The following is a 23,170-nucleotide window of genomic DNA, read 5'->3' as shown; positions in this document are numbered from 1 at the left end:
TAGGTAAATCTGAGCTGTGATCTGTCATCTGACTCAGGATTAGCTCTGTGTGTATATAGAGACCGTAGGTTAATCTGAGCTGTGATCTGACTCAGGACCAGCTCTGTGTTTATATAGAGATCGTAGGTTAATCTGAGCTGTGATCTGACTCGGGATCAGCTTTGTGTGTATATAGAGACCGTAGGTTAATCTGAGCTGTGATCTGTGATCTGACTCGGGACCAGCTCTGTGTTTATATAGAGATCGTAGGTTAATCTGAGCTGTGATCTGACTCGGGACCAGCTCTGTGTTTATATAGAGACTGTAGGTTAATCTGAGCTGTGATCTGTGATCTGACTCAGGACCAGCTCTGTGTGTATATAGAGACCGTAGGTTAATCTGAGCTGTGATCTGACTCAGGACCAGCTCTGTGTGTATATAGAGACCGTAGGTTAATCTGAGCTGTGATCTGACTCAGGACCAGCTCTGTGTGTATATAGAGACCGTAGGTTAATCTGAGCTGTGATCTGACTCAGGACCAGCTCTGTGTTTATATAGAGATCGTAGGTTAATCTGAGCTGTGATCTGACTCGGGATCAGCTTTGTGTGTATATAGAGACCGTAGGTTAATCTGAGCTGTGATCTGACTCGGGACCAGCTCTGTGTGTATATAGAGACCGTAGGTAAATCTGAGCTGTGATCTGTGATCTGACTCAGGATTAGCTCTGTGTTTATATAGAGACCGTAGGTTAATCTGAGCTGTGATCTGACTCGGGATCAGCTCTGTGTGTATATAGAGACCGTAGGTTAATCTGAGCTGTGATCTGACTCAGGACCAGCTCTGTGTGCATTGTTAATGTACCTAGAGACTGTAGGTTAATCTGAGCTGTAATCTGAGCCTCCTTCAGCAGTTCCTCCTGACTCAGGATGCGCTCTGTGTTGGTTTTCCGGCGGCGCGGCGCCTCCATCTGGCGCTCCTGCAGACGCTCAAAGGTCTTCCTCGTGTGCTCGCTGGTGGACTTACGCACCGACTTGCGCACTGCAGAGAAAAAATAAAGTACATTTAAGAAACGTGAACATTTTTCATACTTACAGCTACAGAAATGATGAATCCCAGTGAAACCGTTAAACTCAGAGAGTCTGTATGTGGGTCAGTCCACCTGACGCAGCAGCTTAACATTAAAATCATACCTGACAAATGAAATCAGCTTAAATACGTGACTGTAACAGAGTAAATGCAACGGCGGTAGATAATCTAGATACAGTAAAACTGTAGCCGTACTGTTACAGTAATGCCACTGTATCGATGGCTCTTTCATGAGTCGTGTGTTTATTTCGGGAGGGGGGCTGACAGCGGAGAAATCTGGAGAAAAAGGCTGCAGCTCACACTCTTTTACTCAGACTATAGAGATTTGAGTCAGTATCTATATTTATTATCAGAACTGAGATCTGCAGGGTTTTTGTTAAGATATCAGTAAACTATCAGTAAATGTTCTACAGTTTGTCCGTTTGGCTATAAATCTTACTTTTTCTAATGTTCTGAAGTGAACTGAGGTTAACTTACCATGAAACAGACGAATAAACGTGAGAACAGTCTTGTGTGCAGTGAGGTTTTATTTTCACATGCGATTTCTTTCTTTAACGAAACCAACAGATGTACAGCAGCTACTGCACAGTGTGACTGACTACAGACGGTGAAACACGTCATTCTGCATTGCAGTGTTTTAATCTACATTCACTTTATTTTAGCACTTTAAGGCGGTACAGGAGGTGGTTTGACGGTACAGGAGGGGGTTTGACGGTACAGGAGGGGGTTTAGGCGGTACAGGAGGGGGTTTGACGGTACAGGAGGGGGTTTGATGGTACAGGAGCGGGTTTGACGGTACAGGAGGGGGTTTGATGGTACAGGAGGGAGTTTAGGCGGTACAGGAGGGGGTTTGACGGTACAGGAAGGGATTTAGGTGGTACAGGAGGATGTTTAGGCGGTACAGGAGGATGTTTAGGCGGTACAGGAGGGGTCTGGTGGTCCAGGAGGGGTTTAGCGGTGCTGGAGGGGTCTGGTGGTACAGGAGGGGAGTTTAGCAGTGCAGAAGGGGTTTGGCGGTGCAGAAGGGGTCTGGTGGTACAGGAGGGGGTTTGGCGGTGCAGAAGGGGTCTGGTGGTACAGGAGGGGGTTTAGCGGTGCAGGAGGGGATTTAGGCGGTACAGGAGGGGGTTTAGGCGATCACCCTTAAGAGCAGATCACTGTGTATTAGAGCTGATCTCTTGATGCTGGATGAATAAGCCTTCAGCTCCTGTTTATGTCAGGTGATGAACTCCACTGCACACCTGATTCAGCTCAGGGTCAGCTGGTGTGTTAAAAGAAGGAAAATCACCAAGCTGTGCTGAACCCCAGCCCCTCCGGGACCCCCGTTCTCCACCCCGGTTTACTCCAGTCCAAATGTGCGAGACTCAGTGTGCGAGACTCAGTGTGCGAGACTCAGTGTGCGAGACTCACGCTCTCCGTACTCCTGCAGGTCCTGGTGAGAACGTTTTTCGGCTTTGGGTCTCTCTGTTCTCTTCGGTTCTTCAGACGGACGCTTCACTTTCGGCTTTACCGCCTTCACTGGCTCCTGCACACACGCACACACACACACACACGCACACGCACACGCACACACACACACGCACACGCACACACACGCACGCACACGCACGCACGCAGGCACACACACACGCAGGCACACACACGCAGGCACACGCACGCAGGCACACACACATGCACGCACGCACACACACGCACACACAGGCACACACACACGCAGGCACACACACACACGCAGGCACACACACACACACACACAGGCACACACACACACGCAGGCACACACGCACGCACGCACACACGCAGGCACACACGCAGGCACACACGCACGCGCACACACACGCAGACACACACGCACGCGCACACACACACACACGCAGACACACACGCACGCGCACACACACGCAGACACACACGCACGCGCACACACACACACACGCAGACACACACGCACGCACGCACACACGCACGCAGGCACACACAAACACACACGCAGACACACACGCACGCGCACACACACACACACGCAGACACACACGCACGCGCACACACACACACACGCAGACACACACGCACGCGCACACACACACACACGCAGACACACACGCGCACACACACACACGCAGACACACACGCACGCGCGCACACACACACACACGCAGACACACACGCACGCACGCACACACACGCACGCACACACGCACGCAGGCACACACACACACGCACGCACACACGCACGCACGCACACACGCACGCACGCACACATGCACGCAGGCACACACACACGCACGCACGCAGGCACACACACACGCAGGCACACACACAGAGCTAAGGAACAGGCCGTCTGACTGAGGTTAAAATGAGAATTGGGAATTAAAATGAAGGCGAATTGTCTGACTTCAGAGACCAGATCAGACTCCTCATTATTCACCACCATCACTGTAATATTTCATCATCAACATTAACACATGAAGGTGATCAGAGGGGCGGTGGAGTCTGCAGCGTCTGAGATCTTTAAAACGCAGAGTTAGAAAAGAAAATCATCTCACAGTGAAAGCAGCGTTTTACAGTAGAAATAAATGGAGCTCATTATGCTGGTAGTGAACTATGCTGCTGACACAGCTGCCTAAAAACCATAGAAACGGACCTTAAACAGAAGTGAGGACCCTGTTGGGGTTCATCCTAAAGTTAGGACAGGATTTAGGAGGTTTAGTCTAGTTAGGATGTTTGTGTGATGCTGTTTTCTTATCTGGAGTTCATGATGAGATTATGAAGGTAGGAGCTGATATTCTGGAATAGATACTGAACTAAACTCGGTCTGGACAGAAGTCGTCATGGACACAGATTTCAGAGTTAGGATGTTTCCGTAATACGACTCCTGGTAATATGGTTTCTGTAATATGTGCTGCTGGTGGTGAAGTGTGTGTTATTCTTACTTTATAAGCCTTTGTAACGACGCGGCTCTTCCTGCGGGGGGCGTCCTCCTCCTCATTACTGTCTGGCTCATCTCCTTCATCGATGTCGAAGTCACTGTCCACTTCATCCTCCGTGTCTGAGTGGTCACCTCGGTACTCATCATCTCCAGACTCCTACAAACACACATTGCATTGATCAAGATTACTCAATACATTAACACAACTATTAACCCTCTGTAGGTGGTTTATAAACTCTCTGTGTGTGATATTACGTTAATATTCACGTTGTTAAACCCTCCGTAGGTGGTTTATAAACTCTGTGTGTGATATTACGTTAATATTCACGTTGTTAAACCCTCTGTAGGTGGTTTATAAACTCTGTGTTATTATATTAATACTCACGTCGTTAAACCCTCCGTAGGTGGTTTATAAACTCTGTGTTATTATATTAATACTCACGTCGTTAAACCCTCCGTAGGTGGTTTATAAACTCTGTGTTATTATATTAATACTCACGTCGTTAAACCCTCCGTAGGTGGTTTATAAACTCTCTCTGTGTTATTATATTAATACTCATGTCGTTAAACCCTCCATAGGTGGTTTATAAACTCTCTCTGTGTTATTATGTTAATACTCATGTCGTTAAATCCTCCGTAGGTGGTTTATAAACTCTGTGTTACTGCATTAATACTCACGTCGTTAAACCCTCCGTAGGTGGTTTATAAACTCTGTGTTACTGCATTAATACTCACGTCGTTAAACCCTCCGTAGGTGGTTTATAAACTCTCTCAGTGTTACTGTATTAATACTCACGTCGTTAAACCCTCCGTAGGCGGTTTATAAACTCTCTCTGTGTTATTATGTTAACACTCACTTCGTTAAACCCCCCGTAGGTGGTTTATAAACTCTCTCTGTGGTATTATGTTAATACTCACAACGTTAAACCCTCCGTAGGTGGTTTATAAACTCTCTCTGTGTTACTGTATTAATACTCACGTCGTTAAACCCTCCGTAGGTGGTTTATAAACTCTCTCTGTGTTACTGTATTAATACTCACGTCCTTAAACCCTCCATAGGTGGTTTATAAACTCTCTCAGTGTTACTGTATTAATACTCACGTCCTTAAACTCTCCGTAGGCGGTTTATAAACTCTCTCAGTGTTACTGTATTAATACTCACGTCGTTAAACCCTCCGTAGGTGGTTTATAAACTCTCTCTGTGTTATTATATTAACACGTCATTAAACCCTCCGTAGGTGGTTTATAAACTCTCTCAGTGTTACTGTATTAATACTCACGTCGTTAAACCCTCCGTAGGTGGTTTATAAACTCTCTCAGTGTTACTGTATTAATACTCACGTCCTTAAACCCTCCGTAGGTGGTTTATAAACTCTCTCAAAGTTACTGTATTAATACTCACGTCGTTAAACCCACTGTAGGTGGTTTATAAACTCTCTCAGTGTTACTGTATTAATACTCATGTCGTTAAACCCTCCGTAGGTGGTTTATAAACTCTCTCTGTGTTATTACGTTAATACTCACTTCGTTAAACCCTCCGTAGGTGGTTTATAAACTCTCTCAGTGTTACTGTATTAATACTCATGTCGTTAAACCCTCCGTAGGTGGTTTATAAACTCTCTCTGTGTTATTACGTTAATACTCACTTCGTTAAACCCTCCGTAGGTGGTTTATAAACTCTCTGTGTTATTATATTAATACTCATGTCGTTAAACCCTCCGTAGGTGGTTTATAAACTCTCTCTGTGTTATTACGTTAATACTCACGTCGTTAAACCCTCCGTAGGTGGTTTATAAACTCTCTCTGTGTTATTACGTTAATACTCACGTCGTTAAACCCTCCGTAGGTGGTTTATAAACTCTCTCAGTGTTACTGTATTAATACTCATGTCGTTAAACCCTCCGTAGGTGGTTTATAAACTCTCTCTGTGTTATTACGTTAATACTCACTTCGTTAAACCCTCCGTAGGTGGTTTATAAACTCTCTCTGTGTTACTGTATTAATACTCACGTCGTTAAACCCTCCATAGGTGGTTTATAAACTCTCTCTCTGTGTTATTATGTTAATACTCACGTCGTTAAACCCTCCGTAGGTGGTTTATAAACTCTCTGTGTTATTATGTTAATACTCACGTCCTTAAACCCTCCGTAAGTGGTTTATAAACTCTCTCTGTGTTACTGTATTAATACTCACGTCCTTAAACCCTCCGTAGGTGGTTTATAAACTCTGTGTTACTGCATTAATACTCACGTCGTTAAACCCTCCGTAGGTGGTTTATAAACTCTCTCTGTGTTACTGTATTAATACTCACGTCCTTAAACCCTCCATAGGTGGTTTATAAACTCTGTGTTACTGCATTAATACTCACGTCGTTAAACCCTCCGTAGGTGGTTTATAAACTCTCTCTGTGTTACTGTATTAATACTCATGTCGTTAAACCCTCCGTAGGTGGTTTATAAACTCTCTCTGTGTTATTATGTCAATACTCACGTCGTTAAACCCTCCATAGGTGGTTTATAAACTCTCTCTGTGTTACTGTATTAATACTCATGGCGTTAAACCCTCTGTAGGTGGTTTATAAACTCTCTCTGTGTTATTATGTAAATACTCACGTCGTTAAACCCTCCATAGGTGGTTTATAAACTCTCTCTGTGTTACTGTATTAATACTCATGGCGTTAAACCCTCTGTAGGTGGTTTATAAACTCTCTCTGTGTTATTACGTTAATACTCACGTCGTTAAACCCTCCGTAGGTGGTTTTGTAGAAGTCGTCTTCTTCCTCCTCGTCCAGGAGTTTGGAGAGGCGGTTTCCAGCAGTGCTGCGCTGATCTCGGCCCAAAGCCAGACTCATCTTTACACCACTGACCATAAAACACAATAAACACAGTCTAAACCAGAGAAAGTAAACTCGAATAGTGTGGATTATTTATCCATTAAACTGAGGATTAAACACGTAACTCACTAAACTGCACTATAAGTCAAACTAAATCAGTGATATTAAACTCAAATGGGGCAGATTAATCCAGTAAACTGAGGATTAAACATATAACTCAGTTAACTACACTATAGATCAACAAAAATCACTATAAGTCAGGCATTAAATTAAGCCATCAAAGTGAAGATTAATCCACTAAACTCAGACTGAAGCGGTTTAATCTTGAGTTTAACTTCAGGTTGAGGATAAAACACTGAATCCAGAGTCTGTATCAGCATCAAACACACTAAAACACACAATATACCTCAATACAACTCACCAAACCACATTATAACTCACTAAATTGCATTTTAACTCATTAAACTCCAGTATAAGTCACGAAACTCCAAGATAACTCAGTGTAAATCAGAGATATTAAAGCCCCACAGTGTATTAAACGGTCACTGACCTCTCAGTGAGCTGAACTCGGAGCGGGTCGGGCGGTTCGGGTCCTGTTTGAGGTTTAAACGCTGAATCCGGTGAATCAAACACACTGAACTCGCTCTGAGAGCTCAGTATAAATCAGATTAACTCACTAATTTACACTATAATTCACTATAAATCACTATAAATCACCGATAAACCGAGAAAACAAAGCCGCCCAGACACAAACACAGCGCGCCGCTCCGCTCTGCACTTCCGCTGTAGACCACAGTCTGACACTGACACTGACCCCTGCAGGAGCGGAGGAGGAACTGCGGCACTCTAATACAGACTACGCTAAATACATTATTATTATTATTATTATTATTATTATTAATATATATTAATAATACAGTCTGTAGAGAATCACAGTCTGATACCGACACCTACAGGAGCGGAGGAGGAACTGCGGCGCTCTAATACAGACTACACTAAATACATTATTATTATTATTATTATTATTATTGTTATTATTATTATTATTATTATTATTATTAATATATATTAATAATACAGTCTGTAGAGAATCACAGTCTGATACCGACACCTACAGGAGCAGAGGAGGAACTGCGGCGCTCTAATACACAGTATACTGAATGCATTATTATTAATTATGCCCATGATGCACTGCGTGAACAGTGAGAGCTGAGTTGAGCTGAATGAAGCTGTCATGTAGTGAAGCAGCAGTTTCGCCATCCGACTCAGTTAAACCTCTTTTTTACTGATTCATGTTTGTGTTTATTCTGTGATTTAGTGTCTGCATGTAAAAACATAACGTTTCTGTGTATAAACGGTGTCATATTTTACTCAGTTATGGGCTCTGTGCCCTTATATTGTTCTGTTGGTCATTAACAATGCAACCCACATTTATTTTATTGGGATGTTAATTCTCTTTAAGACTAGCCACTGAGATACTGAATTCATATTAGTGGCCAGATTAAATAGATAAAATGAATACGCATCAGAACAATGTCAAGATCAATTAATACATATTTCGTCAGCACTGTTAAGGCTAACTGACTCTTCTGATTGAACGACTAACACAGCAGCATTCAGTCTTTAAACTGTTACTGCTAAAGAGCCTGTTAGTCCTTTCTGTTTGATTCAGTACATTTTCTTGCTGTAAAGTTGTAAACAAACAAGATGCACTTGTATGAAGTCGCTTCTTATTCGCCAGCTTGTTGTTTGAATTTTCCCATTCCATCTTAAATGGTGCAGCAGCTATTATTATCACACCTCAGGTACCAGAATGTAACTGGTGGAACGGGACAATTTGAACAGGAAGCTGGCGAATAGGAAGCCCCTTCAGCCTCCTTGTTCTCTGTGGCTGAAACCAGGCTGATGAGTAACGTTACTGTCCTGTCTCGCCTGCACAGCTCAGACCATGTAAACATTACAGACACAAGTTTGATTTTATGCAGTGAAGATGACTGCCTATGGGGAATTCTCAAGCTAACGGTGATGCTAATTACGCGCTACTTTCACTTAAAACAAGGCAAGTTTATTTATACAGCACCTTTCAAACACTCCTGTCATCCAAAGTGCTTTACAAATGAGAAGTCAGAGTTGTTTTAAAAAAAAAGTAAAGCACAAATAGAAAAACAGAATTAAACACAGATATTAATTAAAAATGAGATATTAATTACCTACAATTACTAACTTATTATTTATTCACAACAAGAACATAAACATCATTTTTAGTGCAGTGCAAATTGTTACCACAGTATTACCATTTTATTACCAACATGTTATGCTGTAATTAATAATTTATTATTTGTCTGATATATAAAATAAAAACAATGCATGGAAAAAAAAAAATTAAAGCAAAGCCAGAAGGACCTAAAATGCTTCTCTTTTTTAGTGAATGGCCTCATTTCTTGCTCTTTGCTTTAGGAGAAGTTTATGAACTGGTCAGGAGGAATGTCCAGGATGACGGCGATGTGAGTCGGAGATCAGTCTCTGAGCACTAAGATGTTCCCTTGTACAGAAATTCTGAACAGATATGAATTTGTTTCAGTGAGTTTTGAATAAAGACACAGATGAGTTCACTGCACTCTTCAGTTTAATGCTGATGTTCATCATTCAGACAGTAAATACGGTTTCAGCCCTTTTCCAGCCAGAATGTAACAATTCATTTCATTAACCACACAAACAGCAGGCAGACAATCGACTGGACTCAAACTACACACTGGAAATTAAAAACCCAACCCCACATTAACTCTGGCAGGAAAACACACTTTGCCATGTCATCAGCATTTTAGTCAAGGTACATTTTATTTAGGCAAGTCTGGATTTTTATCTCAGGGAAAAAAATTTTTGTTGAACACTTCCAATGCCTTAATGGTGTATAATGCTATCAGATCTTTTTCAAAAGCTTCCATTTTATCATATTTCTTTGCTTTTTCATCTTTATAATGCATAATAAAGCCATGAAATGTACAGTATTTCTCACAACAGCAGGACGCAGTCCAGAAGTGACTCGGCACATTGACCTTCCCCTCTTTCTTCAGGGTTTGTTTTTCTTTATTCGGCACAACTCCTGTTACGACATAAGCCCCCCCTTTTCTGTTCACACAGTCACTCAGGACCTGAGCCACTTTGCTCTCCACTTCTTCGTACCAGTTCCTGTTGAATGTACTGAGCTGAGGAGCCGCGTTGGTGAGGGTGAAGGTGCTGATTGCAGCCTCTTCAGAGCCAGTGTGGCAGAAAGGATACAGGTGACCTTTTTGAAGAGAACCGGAGCCTTTTTGGCCTTCATAGTCACGGTTGTAGGCCTGACGATCATGTACTGTCATCTTGTCTTGCAGTGCCATATCAGAACTCTCTCCTTCATCAAGCTGTAACACAGGTTAGATAAAGTCATGAAATTCAAAGTTTGATCAGTAAAAGTTGTTTTCTCTGCTCGCAGATAAAGGATTTGAATGTACGTGATCCCTCACAAATTTACTGGTGGAGAATTCAAAATTTGCTCAGGACCTGTACAGTTAACCCCAAATTCAAACATAATTCCAGCAGTCACTCCCCCTTAGCTTAGAATGAAATTAGTAGGCACTTATACCCCACTGATTACCATGGTGCTAACTGGACGTCTAAATCATCACACACTCCTCAATCTGTGTGGAGTTGGTCAGTATCTCTAATAGACTTGATTATGTGGTTTCTGACTCTCTTCCACAGGGTGGCAAGTGTGTGAAGCTTTAGGCTGAATCATGTTAGAATCTGTACTTTCTTACCTGAGGTTCGATCATCCATGTTATATCAGGTCTTTCTACTTCACAGTCCGATCCCCTTTCATACCGATATGCAGAAAACACAGGAATCCTTCCTGTGGTGTCATACAGAGTCGCTTATAAGAGATACTTATTATCATATTTCTGACAGATCGGAACAAAGCGACCCTTTGAGTCTGTTCCAAAGCCAAACACTGGTGGTTCATCATTTAGGAAGAATTTTTTACATTCTGTAAAGTCCTTGACCACCTCCCCCACCTCCCCCACAGCGAGGAGCATCAGCACTGAAACAAACAGCTTCATCTTCAGAGAGAACCAGAGGAGAACGTTCGCTCTTCTCTAACGGTCCGGTCTTCAGAAAGAGGAGAACGTTCGCTCTTCTCTAACGGTCCGGTCTTCAGAAAGAGGAGAACGTTCGCTCTTCTCTAACGGTCCGGTCTTCAGAAAGAGGAGAACGTTCGCTCTTCTCTAACGGTCCGGTCTTCAGAGAGAGGAGAACGTTCGCTCTTCTCTAACGGTCCGGTCTTCAGACAGAGGAGAACGTTCGCTCTTCTCTAACGGTCCGGTCTTCAGACAGAGGAGAACGTTTGCTCTTCTCTAACGGTCCGGTCTTCAGAGAGAGGAGAACGTTCGCTCTTCTCTAACGGTCCGGTCTTCAGACAGAGGAGAACGTTCGCTCTTCTCTAACGGTCCGGTCTTCAGACAGAGGAGAACGTTCGCTCTTCTCTAACGGTCCGGTCTTCAGAGAGAGGAGAACGTTCGCTCTTCTCTAACGGTCCGGTCTTCAGACAGAGGAGAACGTTTGCTCTTCTCTAACGGTCCGGTCCTCAGAAAGAGGAGAACGTTCGCTCTTCTCTAACGGTCCGGTCTTCAGAGAGAGGAGAACGTTCTCTCTTCTCTAACGGTCCAGTCTTCCATCACGCCTACTTAGATTACAAGGTGCTGCTCACTATTAGTACCTAGAATTAATACTACATCAGGGGGCGAAGCTTCTCATACAAAGCCCCCAGCTTTGGAATAATCTTCTAGTCAGTGTTCGGGACTCAGACTCAGCCTCAGTGTTTAAGTCTAGGCTAAAACCCACTTGTTCAGTGGAGCCTTTGGTAATTAGTTTTCCCTGTTAGATAAAAGGTGCAGATCTGGGGTTCATGGTCATGGAGTGTTATGGTAAACTGGGAGTGTTGGTGCCGTCGTCCTGCTGCTCACTCACTCACTCAGGTTTGCTGACGGTGGAGTGGAGGGGCGCCGACATCTCAGGGAGCCTCATGACTCTGTTACCTTTCTGGTTTCTCCCTCTTAGTGAGGCTGTAATATCTAGACCTGCTGGAGTCTCTGCTGCTCTGTTACACTGTATACAATGTGCGAAATACAGGGGCTCCTAGAGGGTCTCGGATCCCCTCATTAACCTCTCGGACCCCCTGAATGTTCATCCAAATGAAAATCAATTTTTTTTTTGCTGTTGCCGCCAGTAGCGACCCTCATGGGCGCTCAGACCTGGATTTCTCTGTAAAGCTGCTTTGTGATGATGCCTGTTTTAAAAAGCTCTATTTAAATAAACTTTGAGTTGACTTGTTCAGTATTGGTGGGGAGAGTGGGAGCTAAAGGTACTCAGAAAGTAAGAGGATATCCTTCTGGGTCGCGGGCGGAGCTGGAGCCTATCCCAGCAGTCATTGGGTGGAAGGCAGGATACACCCTGGACAGGTCAGCTGTAAGCAATGTCAGTAACAACATTTTGTAATTTTTTATCAGGCCTGTCACTTTTTTCTCAGTAGTTTATAATGTTTTTCTTGTTTTCCAAAATAAAAGCCTGCACGCATTTAAAATCAGTTTGAGGAGATACAGGACAGTAATCTGGGTGGTCCAAGGGTGGTCCAGCAGTGGTCAAGTGGTAAAGTCAGCTTTTTTGTCAGTCGGTTGTTGTTTTTTTTCTGTTTCTGTTCATTTACCCAGATAGCGGATGTGATAGAGCTCAAACCCGGGCCACAACCGCCCTTTACTTCACGGGCCACATACCTCACAGAATGATAGCACAGGAGAGGACAGATGGAGTGACCAGAACCCAGCCTGATTACCAAAGAGGAGTCGCCCTGTCCATGACTATGCATTTACTCCTCATCAGGAGATCATGAGTTCAGATCCCATCAACAGCACAGGCATCTGCAACTGGTAGTCAGACAGGGTGAAGCTCATGCCAGCCTCCACTTCCTGAACCTGGGGACACTGTGTGACAGTGGAAGCCCCACCCAGCAGGGCAGCTATTGTAACGGTCTGGTGTCTGTACTGGTGGTTCTGAGTGGTGGGTCAGTTCTGGCAGTGCTGGTTTAAAGGGGCTGAGATGTGGCCCTCTAATGGCCATCATACTTACATGTCCAAAATGTTTACTACACTGTAAAGAAAATGTTTTAATGTAAAGTTTATTTGATCTATTTACTTAACATTTGATGTTGAATAAACATGAAATTTTAAGCAGCCACAATTTTAAAAATTTAAACTAAATCTGAATTAAACTGCAGACTAGGATGTGTAGCAGTGTTTCTAGTCCTGAGGCAGATTAAACTAACATTTCAACCCAACTTTTTAGTCTCCAAATAACACATAAATTATCCCACAGGCCAAAACATTGAGGTTGGATTTTTTACAGTGTACAGTCCCGTATATGGCCGAGACCTGAATTTAAACTGTGCACCACAATCCTGTTAATCTCTGTTTAAAACGTTAATTATTCTCACGTCAGCTCTGGCAGTCTTTACAGGAAGTGGCCCAGATCTGTTTTGGCACACATGAGCCAAATAAGCCTTTTCAATGTGGGCCACTTTTGGCTCCATGCAGCTTTTTAAAGTAGACTTTCTTAAAGATTTCAGATACACAATATCAACCAGTCAGAACAGAATTCCACAAACACCCATTTATAACTGTAAAATACAGTTATAAACATTCTATGCCAGCAGTTTTCCAGTGCTGACCGTGGGCCGGACGTGCCGTATCTTTTCCAGAACCGGTCCACATTCACAGGCTACCTCATGAAGGCTGTGCTCACTGCAGGCTGAGAGTTTGTTAATGTGTGTAATAAGACTAACAAACTGAGTGCATTGAATGTACATAAATGCATTTCTCACTGTAGAGTTTGAGCGTCAGGCCTTTCTGCTTCCACTCCAACATCCCCCACCCTCCTCCACTATCAGCTTAACAGGACATTAACTGAAACACTGTTTCAAAGCAAACACTGGGACAGTAGTACATACGTCTTTGAGGGTATCAGCCTCTACTTTGCATTCTGTGCTTTTCATTGAGGGCTGCAAGGAGCTGATTATGAAGAGAAGCTTTAGTCATTCAAACCAGTGAGTAAATACACTGGGACTGTGTTGTACTCTACAGTCTTTGTTCTGGACCAGTGAAAAAGGAACTAATCTTTGAGATTAAAAATCTCAAATACTATTTAATCCTAATAGAGTTTGTGCTCCAAAAGCCCAACATGTAAAATCCTGAATGAATAAAAAGATGGAGAAAGGTCTGAAATAGCTGGTCGGCAAACAGAAGTGTCGTCCATAATGGGTTTTAGCGAAGTAAAAGAAACTTCTTACTTTAAGTTATTCTTTTGTCTAATTAAATGTCTGTGAGGTGTTTCTGGGACAGTGTGCAGCGTACAGCTGTCAGTAGAGCCGAGTGAAGATGAAATAATGGCAAGAACGGCAGCACAACAAGCATAACCAGCTCAGAGCTTCAGCAGACATGAGGCTGTGGCTTCATAATGACTCAGTGAAAAAGTCCAGCTGTTACCATTGAAATCTGTGTCTATTAAATGCAGCCAGATGATAAACTGCCAGTTAAACACTAGTTAGACCTTGTATGCAGGACAGTAATCTGGTGGTCCAGCAGTGGTCAAGTGGCAAAGTCAGCCTGTTTGTCAGTTGCTTTTTTTCTGTTTCTGTTTCTTTACCCATATAGCAAATGTGATAGAGCTCAAACCTGGGCCACATCCACCCTTTACTTCCAGCCCACACAGAATAACTGCACAGGTGAGGCCAGATGGAGTGACCAGAACCCAGCCTGATTACTGCCATTACAGAGCTGCATCTCAACCCCTTTAAACCAGCACTGCCAGAACTGACCCACCACTCAGAACCACTAGAACAAGAACCAGACCCTTACAACAGCTGCCCTGCTGGGTGGGGCTTCCAGTGTCACATGGTTTCCCCAAGCTCAGGGAGCGGAGGCTGGCATGGGCTTCACCCTCTCTGACCACCAGCTGCAGACGGCTGTGCTGTTGATGGGATCTGAACTCATGATCTCCTGATGATGGGTTCAGATCCCATCAGCCTACTGTACCACGCAGGTACGCCTGTTTATAAGCCTACATTCCAAAAATAAGCCTACACGTCCAAAATGTTCACTACACTGTGAAAAAGACATTCTAATTTAAAGTAGGTAACATGGCTGACTTTAAGGATTAAGTTCATTGAACATCAAATAATCTATTAACTGGCTATTTGCTGTTCTGTGAACATGAACTTTTAAGTAGCACAAATCATTTAAACTAAATCTGAATTAAACTGCAAACTTGAATATGTAGTAGTACTGAGGCAGACTGTGCTGGATTAACTACAATGAACACTCTAGCTGTCAGGCTCCAGTCACTGGAACAGTAGTACATACGTTTTTAAGGGTATCAGCCTCTACTTTGCATTCTGTGCTTTGCATTGAGGGCTGTAAGGAGCTGATTATGAAGAGAAAGAGTGTGTAATGAAGAGTGTGTAAATTCACTGGAACTGTGTTGTACTGAAGAGTCTTTGTTCTGGACCAGAGAGAAAAGAACTAACCTTTAAGATTAAAAATCTCAAATACTAATTCATCCTAATAGGGTTTGTGTTCCAAAAGCCCAACATGTAAAATCCTGAATGAATAAAAAGGTGGGGCGAGGTCTCACACTGAAAAATAAAGATAAAATATCTAAATTAATTATGTTGTCAGAAACTTGGGCCTCATTCACCAACCGTCCTTTAGAAACAATTCTGTCTTAAAACTCACACAGTTTAGACGAAGACTCTGGCTCACCAGTGTTCTCTATGTGGGGTTTGTTCTTAGGTAAGAACAGAATCTACACACACTCAAGAGCACAAAGGTGAGAACAGTTCTGCACTTTAAGAACACGTCATGAATCTGACAGACTTTTTCTTAGAACCTTTATCAAGAACACACTTAAGCACAGACTTGGGAGGATATCAGAGAATGAGGCCCACTGATTATAAATTCAGTATAATTGAGATCAACAGCAGTGTTTCCCAGATCTGGTCCAGGAGAACCGCATGTGAACATTGACCTGATATCTAAGGATACAGTAGGTTACTGCACACTGAAACGGCTCAAAGCTCCAGACCTAAACTGTTTAGTCTTTTAATTGTTTTCTCTCATCTCTGTTTTTACTACTTCTTAACAAATCCTAAATTAGGGGGCCTTGTAGGACTAAAAGCTATTAAAGCTACGAAACCTTGATGGTGAAAACCCAACATCCTAACGTCCATCTGTAGAAGCTGTCTAACCTCAGGATGAACAGAAGGTGGAAGGCGTTGTAACTATGGTTAGGTGACGTGTACATACCTGACACATGATGTCTACAGGGAAACATCATGCATTCACATTTGAGCCCTTTCCCAGCTCATTCTCCCCCTCTCAACTGGTCTTTCCTTACTATTCCTATGTTTTTCCCCCATATACATTTTCATATACATTTAAATTTTCACGTAACCACTGTGTTTCATGATTGTGGCTGAAGTATCCTGTTGGAGATCAGAGATGTCATTCATTACCATTTTTGGTAAAGTCAAAGAAACTTCTTACTTAAGTTATTCTTTTGTCTAATGAAACGTCTCTGAGGTGTTTCTGGGACAGTGTGCATTTTGCGGCTGTCAGTAGAGTCGAGTGAAGATGAAATTATGGCAAGAACAGCAACATAACAAGCATAAACAGTTCAGAGCTTCAGCAGACATGAGACTGTCAAGACTCAATTGTCAACTGGCCAGAAAAGTTCACAGTCTAGTTCTACACCTTAATCAAGGGGTGGTGAACTGGTGGGCTGCAGTATGGATGCAGAACTAGCAAAGTGTTTCAGTGGACTGAACCGAGAGCTACAGTAAACCTGTAGGGAAGACAATTAACATACAAACCCAGCTCCACAAAATTTGGGACAAAATGAAGACTTATAACTGGAAAATGGGACAAAAAAAACTCCACTTTCAGAACTGGATCAGTGTCTTCAGTCTCCAGAAGATTATTAGGCACTGTTAAAAGGAGAGGTGATGGAACTCAGTGTAAACATGATCCTGTAACAACTTTTTTGGAACGGGTTTAGGCACCGTATTTCAAACTGAATACTTACTAAATAAGATGCTTTTACACTGTTACACACCTACATAACACACACACACACACACACACACAAGCACACACACACACACACACACACACACACACACACACACACACACACACACACATCAAGCAGAACTGAAAAATTCAAAGCAGCTCTGGGGTTTTTCACCACAGATACACAGACTGATAGACAGAGACAAAGAACTTAAATGAATGCAAATGAATGTAAATCCAGGGCTGTGTGGTTTGTACTCGGTGTTCAGTTATTCAGTCCAAACTCAAAGAAAAAGACCACATACTAATCAAAAAGAGTCTGAAAAACACAACAAAGTTGTCTTAACCACTTTCAAATGGCCAGCGCCCACCAGCAGCCCAAAGGTGTTATTACACACTTCTATAACCCAACACATATAACACTCAACACAACATGGTTTTATAATCACGTCTGTGTTGTGACCAGGGGCGCAAATTTGGTCAGACAACATCAGGGGGCACCTATTATTAATATTTTGTTTTGATATGTAATAAAACATTACATACCATAACAATAACTAATTATATGCAATTTGCTTAATTTTACATTTAAATCAATGTTTCTGATACATACTAAGAATAGAGATTCAGCTTTGTTGCCTTTACATCACCATTACTTCTTTCTACTGTGTCACTGAAATTCTTAGTCTGATCTGCATGTTTCTATAAACTTTTATATTAAAAATACCTTAATTATAGTGAAAAGTATGATAAGTATTCAAAGAAAATGGGGAAGCCTATTAATGACTGTTGTACATAATTTAATAAATGAGCATTATGTCCTGCTGCTAGTGTTGTTTATAGCGGGTCATTTGCACTACATCAGTACAGCAGAACTGCATATTACACACTACTGACTACAATGTAGTTCAGTTAAGGTCAGTACTGGACTCCAGTGCTCTTTAACTGGGCGTGGACCTCCAATGGTAATACAGACAAGTCAGTCTCTCTGTATGGATGATTCTACTGAACAGGTTCAGAGTCAGAGCTGAAACACATTAGGGACTTTTAACTGACCTTGGTGTTATTCTGTACGTAGTTTTTCAGTTCAGCTCTAGATGGCAGTATTATTCTGTATGTAGTTCGTCAGTTCAGCTCTAGATGGCAGTATTATTCTGAGTATAGTTCTTCAAATCAGCTCTAGATGGCAGTATTATTCTGTACGTAGTTCGTCAGTTCAGCTCTAGATGGCAGTATTATTCTGAGTGTAGTTCTTCAGATCAGCTCTAGATGGCAGTATTATTCTGTATGTAGTTCTTCAGATCAGCTCTAGATGGAGGTATTATTCTGTACGTAGTTCCTCAGTTCAGCACTAGATGGCAGTATTATTATGTGTGTAGTTCTTCAGTTCAGCTCTAGATGGCAGTATTATTCTGTCTGTAGTTCTTCAGTTCAGCTCTAGATGGCAGTATTATTCTGTCTGTAGTTCTTCAGTTCAGCTCTAGATGGCAGTGTTATTCTCTGTGTAGTTCTTTCAGATGTACTGAAACATCTTCTGTTTAACAGATGTGTTCTTGGTCAACCTACTGAGTTTCCCAATATTTTGCAACTCGTTACCCCCACAACTGACCAAAGATGCTTTCATGGCCCACAAGATTTATCAGCCATCATAAAAAGCACTACGCAAATAAAGCAGAATTGGTTTAAAATGAATCAGTGAACTGTATAATAACACAACATAATAAACCCCAAAACAACTCAAAATCAGTGAAATTGGTCAACTGGCTGTTTTGCTAGACCAAATACTGAGCTCAATTTGAATATTCAGGAGGTCCACATCTTGAAACCACTGCTAGAACACTCCTCTACTGTGCACTCCTGGCTCTGCAAAGAGAGAGAGAGATGGATGTGACTTGGGGAAAAGACTGGAGAACCTGGACTAACCAAGACCCCAGAGTCTTCCAGTTGGTGCAAATCTGAAAAAAGACTTTGATATCACAGGAATTGTTCCCTTCATATCATTATACCCCACCCCCCCCACGCTCGACTCCTCCAACTAACAATACACACTGCTCTCACACACCTGGACAGGAAGCACACATATGTAAGAATGCTGTTCATAGATTACAGCTCAGCATTCAACACAATCATCCCTGCCAAACTCATTCCTAAGCTCACAGACTTGGGTTTGAACTCTCATCTGTGCAACTGGATACTGGACTCCCTGACGAGCGACCCCAGGTGGTGAAAGTTGGTAACAGCTTCTCTTCCACACTGACTCTGAGCACCAGGGGCTCCCCAGGGATGTGTGCTCAGCCCCCTCCTGTACTCCCTGTATACACATGACTGTGTATCCAAACACACGTCTAACGTCATCTTCAAGTTTGCTGATGACACCACCATCCTCAGCCTCATCACTGATGGAGATGAAACAGCCTACAGAGACGAGGTCAGCGCTCTGTCAGAGTGGAGCCATGACAGCAATCTCTGTCTCAACATCAGCAAAACAAAGGAGATGATCGTGGACTACAGGAAGCTGCAGAGGGGTGGTCACTCCCCCCTGTTCATCAATGGAGCCAAAGTGGAGAGAGTCAGCAGTGTGAAGTTCCTCGGCGTACACCTCACTGATGACCTCACCTGGTCCCTCCACACCAACACTATCGTGAGATCTGCCCGTCAGCATCTCTTCTTCCTGCGCAGGCTCAGGAAGTTTGGTCTGCCTCTTCAGATCCTCACCAACTTCTACAGATGCACCATACAGAGCTTCCTAATGGGCTGCATCACTGTCTGGTACAGCAGCTGCACTGCCTGCCACCGCAAGCAAGCAAGCAAAGTTTATTTATATAGCGCTTTTTACAACAGGTGTTGTCACAAAGCAGCTTTACAGAAAAATCGGCATTACAGAAAAAAAATCTGGGTCCAAACCCCCATGAGCGTCGCCAGTGGCGACAGTGGCAAGGAAATACTCCCTAAGAGCAACAGGGAGAAACCTTGAGAGGAACCAAGACTCAGAAGGGGAACCCATCCTCCTCTGGTCGACACCGGATAGCAAACATTGTTAGTATATAGTATTATAGTACAAAGCAGGGAAAACAGGTGGAGCAAATGGTTAATTAGATTAGTTTATGATTATGCAGCAGCATCAGCATCAGTGGGGTCAGGTTGTGAGGGTGAGGTTTGCACAGCGTACAGCATGAAGCTCCATGGTGGTTAAGCCAGTCCAGAAGGCAGGCGAGCAGTGGCACCCGATCAAGGCAACAGCATCAGACGCACAGGATGGGCAGCTGTTCAACTCGCAAGGCCCTTAAGGGAGTGGTGAGGACGGCAGAAGCCATCATAGGTAACAAACTACCAGCCTTACAGGACGACTATCAGTCCTGCTGCCTCAGGAAAATCAAACAGATCCGGTCAGACAGCGTCACCCAGCACACAGCCTGTTCACCATCCTGCCATCAGGCAGGAGATTCCACAGCATACAGCCCAGAACAACCCTTCGGGTCCTTCGCCAACTACCATTTCACTCAGTCACTCTGTCAGCATTATTATTATTATTATTATTATTATTATTATAATATCATTTTACTGCTATGGACAATAACACAGTCACTTTAAAATGTATATATACTTCACAGAATATCCCTTGTTTAATATATTTGTACATAGAGTGTTTTTCGTACAAAGGTCCCTCCTGGTCTCTGTGTTTTGTGTATATTTTATATATTTCAGTTTTAGTAGTTTTTATGTATTTTTACTTTGTTTTGGCTGAACTTTTTTAGTATGTAAATGATGCTGCCCTGCTGTAGAGTGATTAGCTGAGCCTCACCACAAGCAGTAATGCTAACCAATCAGCGCTCAGTAGCAGTAATGTTAACCAATCAGCTCTCAGTAGCAGTAACGCTAACCAATCAGCGCTCAGTAGCAGTAATGTTAACCAATCAGCTCTCAGTAGCAGTAACGCTAACCAATCAGCGCTCAGTAGCAGTAATGTTATCCAATCAGCTCTCAGTAGCAGTAACGCTAACCAATCAGCGCTCAGTAGCAGTAATGTTATCCAATCAGCTCTCAGTAGCAGTAACGCTAACCAATCAGCGCTCAGTAGCAGTAATGTTATCCAATCAGCTCTCAGTAGCAGTAACGCTAACCAATCAGCACTCAGTAGCAGTAATGTTAACCAATCAGCGCTCAGTAGCAGTAACGCTCACCAATCAGGACTCAGTATCAGTAACGCTAACCAATCAGCGCTCAGTAGCAGTAATGCTAACCAATCAGCGCTCAGTAGCAGTGATGCTAACCAATCAGCTCTCAGTAGCTGTAATGCTAACCAATCAGCGCTCAGTAGCAGTAACGCTAACCAATCAGCGCTCAGTAGCAGTAATGCTAACCAATCAGCTCTCAGTAGCAGTAACACTAACCAATCAGCGCTCAGTAGCAATAATGCTAACCAATCAGCACTCAGTATCAGTAGTCTTAGCGTCCTGCTGCCCAAAACCTGTTTACTGTATATACTGGATGTGTTTTCTCTTTGATCTTTTAATGGGGGTTAATCTCAGTCTGAGTATGTAAACCTGGATTATCACAGAAAGTCCTTACTGGATTTAACTGCAGCTGTGTTTGTTTGGTTTAGTGAAACTGAGACTCAGGAACCCTTTAGAAGGTGAACCGACCCTGAAGTTCAGTCAGGTGGAGTGTTTATAGTTTTATACAGTGTAATAGACTTTAACTGTGAAGACTGTGATCTGTGCCCCTCGTTATGTTTATTATTACATAAACCACACCCCCTCTGTTACAGCCCAGACTCAACCCAACACAGAGCAGGAGACAGACTTCCAGCTGTGGAAAACGCAACAGGAAACAGTACTAAAATTAATAAATAAACTCAATCAAAAAGGCTGCTGGACACACAAAGCAGAGCTCGGTTACAAGAGCACAAATGTCCAGGGGTGGAAAATACCAGAGAAATTGTTTTAATTATAGGCCTACTTAATTACTGTTTTGGAAGATAATCGTTAATCAAGCACGACTCAAACTGAGTACTTGTACTTTTACTGAATTCCAAGAGAAAAACATCTTTCACTCAGAATCTCACAGACCAGCAGATTTCTCTGTTTCTGCTTCCAGTCAGTCGAGGTCCTGCAGTTTCATTTACTGTTCATATTAAAGCATTTAACCAGAGTAAATCTGCCCATAACTCTGTTAATTTATCTCCAAGTTAGAGTCAGTGCTGCTCATTAAATCACCATCAAACGAAAACCTAATTTATCTATTAAAACATTTCATTGTATTTTTATACAGATTATTTTACTGAGCTGGTTCAGAGTCAGAACTGAACCACATGAGACTTAACTGATCTTAGACTTTAGACTAAAACCCTTTTGCTCTGAGTGACTCTAAACCTTAATTATGTTTATTTTATTAAAACTGATGATTAAACATTACATTTTGTCTCTGCAATAACAATCATAACTACCCAAACTGTACCAAATGTGTGAGTAGTGACTGTTTCAGTAGTGACTGTCTCAGTAGTGACTGTGTCAGTAGTGACTGTGTCAGTAGCGTCTGTTTCAGTAGCGACTGTCTCAGTAGCGACTGTCTCAGTAGCGACTGTGTCAGTAGCATCTGTTTCAGTAGCGTCTGTTTCAGTAGCGACTGTCTCAGTAGTGACTGTGTCAGTAGTGTCTGTTTCAGTAGTGTCTGTTTCAGTATTGACTGTTTCAGTGATAATTTTAGCTCATTCTGAGCTGAGAAACTCAGCAGTTCATGACCAGCAAACACAGCTTTGAACAGCTGTTCACACAGAAAATCATCATATTTTTCATTAAAACACTAAAAAGTGCTGAACTGCAGAAAATATGACGATTCTTAATGTTTCTGATTTTCAAGGTTTCCGGCTGCTCTGATTCTCTGGTTGGGGCTGAAGTTCTAAACTCCCAAAAATAAAAAACATAAATCAGTACACATGCATGCAATACTACAAGCCCAGGAGTAAAAATCCTGGACTAAATAACTAAACTTAACTTGTGTGACGGCCTGTGATAACTAACTAACTAACTAACTAACTAAATAAATAATTAAATAAATACATGGTTAGATCAGATTCAGTAAAAACATCACATGGTTTAGGTTAAACTTTCCCTAAAAAGCTGCAGTTCTAGATTGTTATCAGTTTGGCTGGTTAATGAATCATCCAGGAGGTGAATCTGAAGGGATCT

General features: G+C 42.6%; 1 protein-coding gene across 1 annotated transcript in view; it reads right to left on the bottom strand.

Annotated features, from left to right (window-relative positions):
* The window catches only part of vps72a (vacuolar protein sorting 72 homolog a), a 12,667-nt gene extending 5,049 nt beyond the window's left edge, over nucleotides 1-7,618 (bottom strand). The window contains exons 1-5 of the mRNA XM_036577907.1: nucleotides 7,379-7,618; nucleotides 6,730-6,856; nucleotides 4,000-4,152; nucleotides 2,477-2,591; nucleotides 842-1,018 (exon numbers count right to left, since the gene is read on the bottom strand). Of these exons, the coding sequence (XP_036433800.1) occupies nucleotides 842-1,018; nucleotides 2,477-2,591; nucleotides 4,000-4,152; nucleotides 6,730-6,846 (562 nt within the window). The 5' untranslated portion in view covers nucleotides 6,847-6,856; nucleotides 7,379-7,618. The remainder of the gene's footprint in view (nucleotides 1-841; nucleotides 1,019-2,476; nucleotides 2,592-3,999; nucleotides 4,153-6,729; nucleotides 6,857-7,378) is intronic.
* Nucleotides 7,619-23,170: the final 15,552 nt, after the last annotated feature.

Source organism: Colossoma macropomum, unplaced genomic scaffold (assembly GCF_904425465.1).
Source record: "Colossoma macropomum unplaced genomic scaffold, Colossoma_macropomum, whole genome shotgun sequence".
Lineage (NCBI taxonomy): Eukaryota > Metazoa > Chordata > Actinopteri > Characiformes > Serrasalmidae > Colossoma > Colossoma macropomum.
This window is presented reverse-complemented; position numbering and strand designations above follow the sequence as displayed.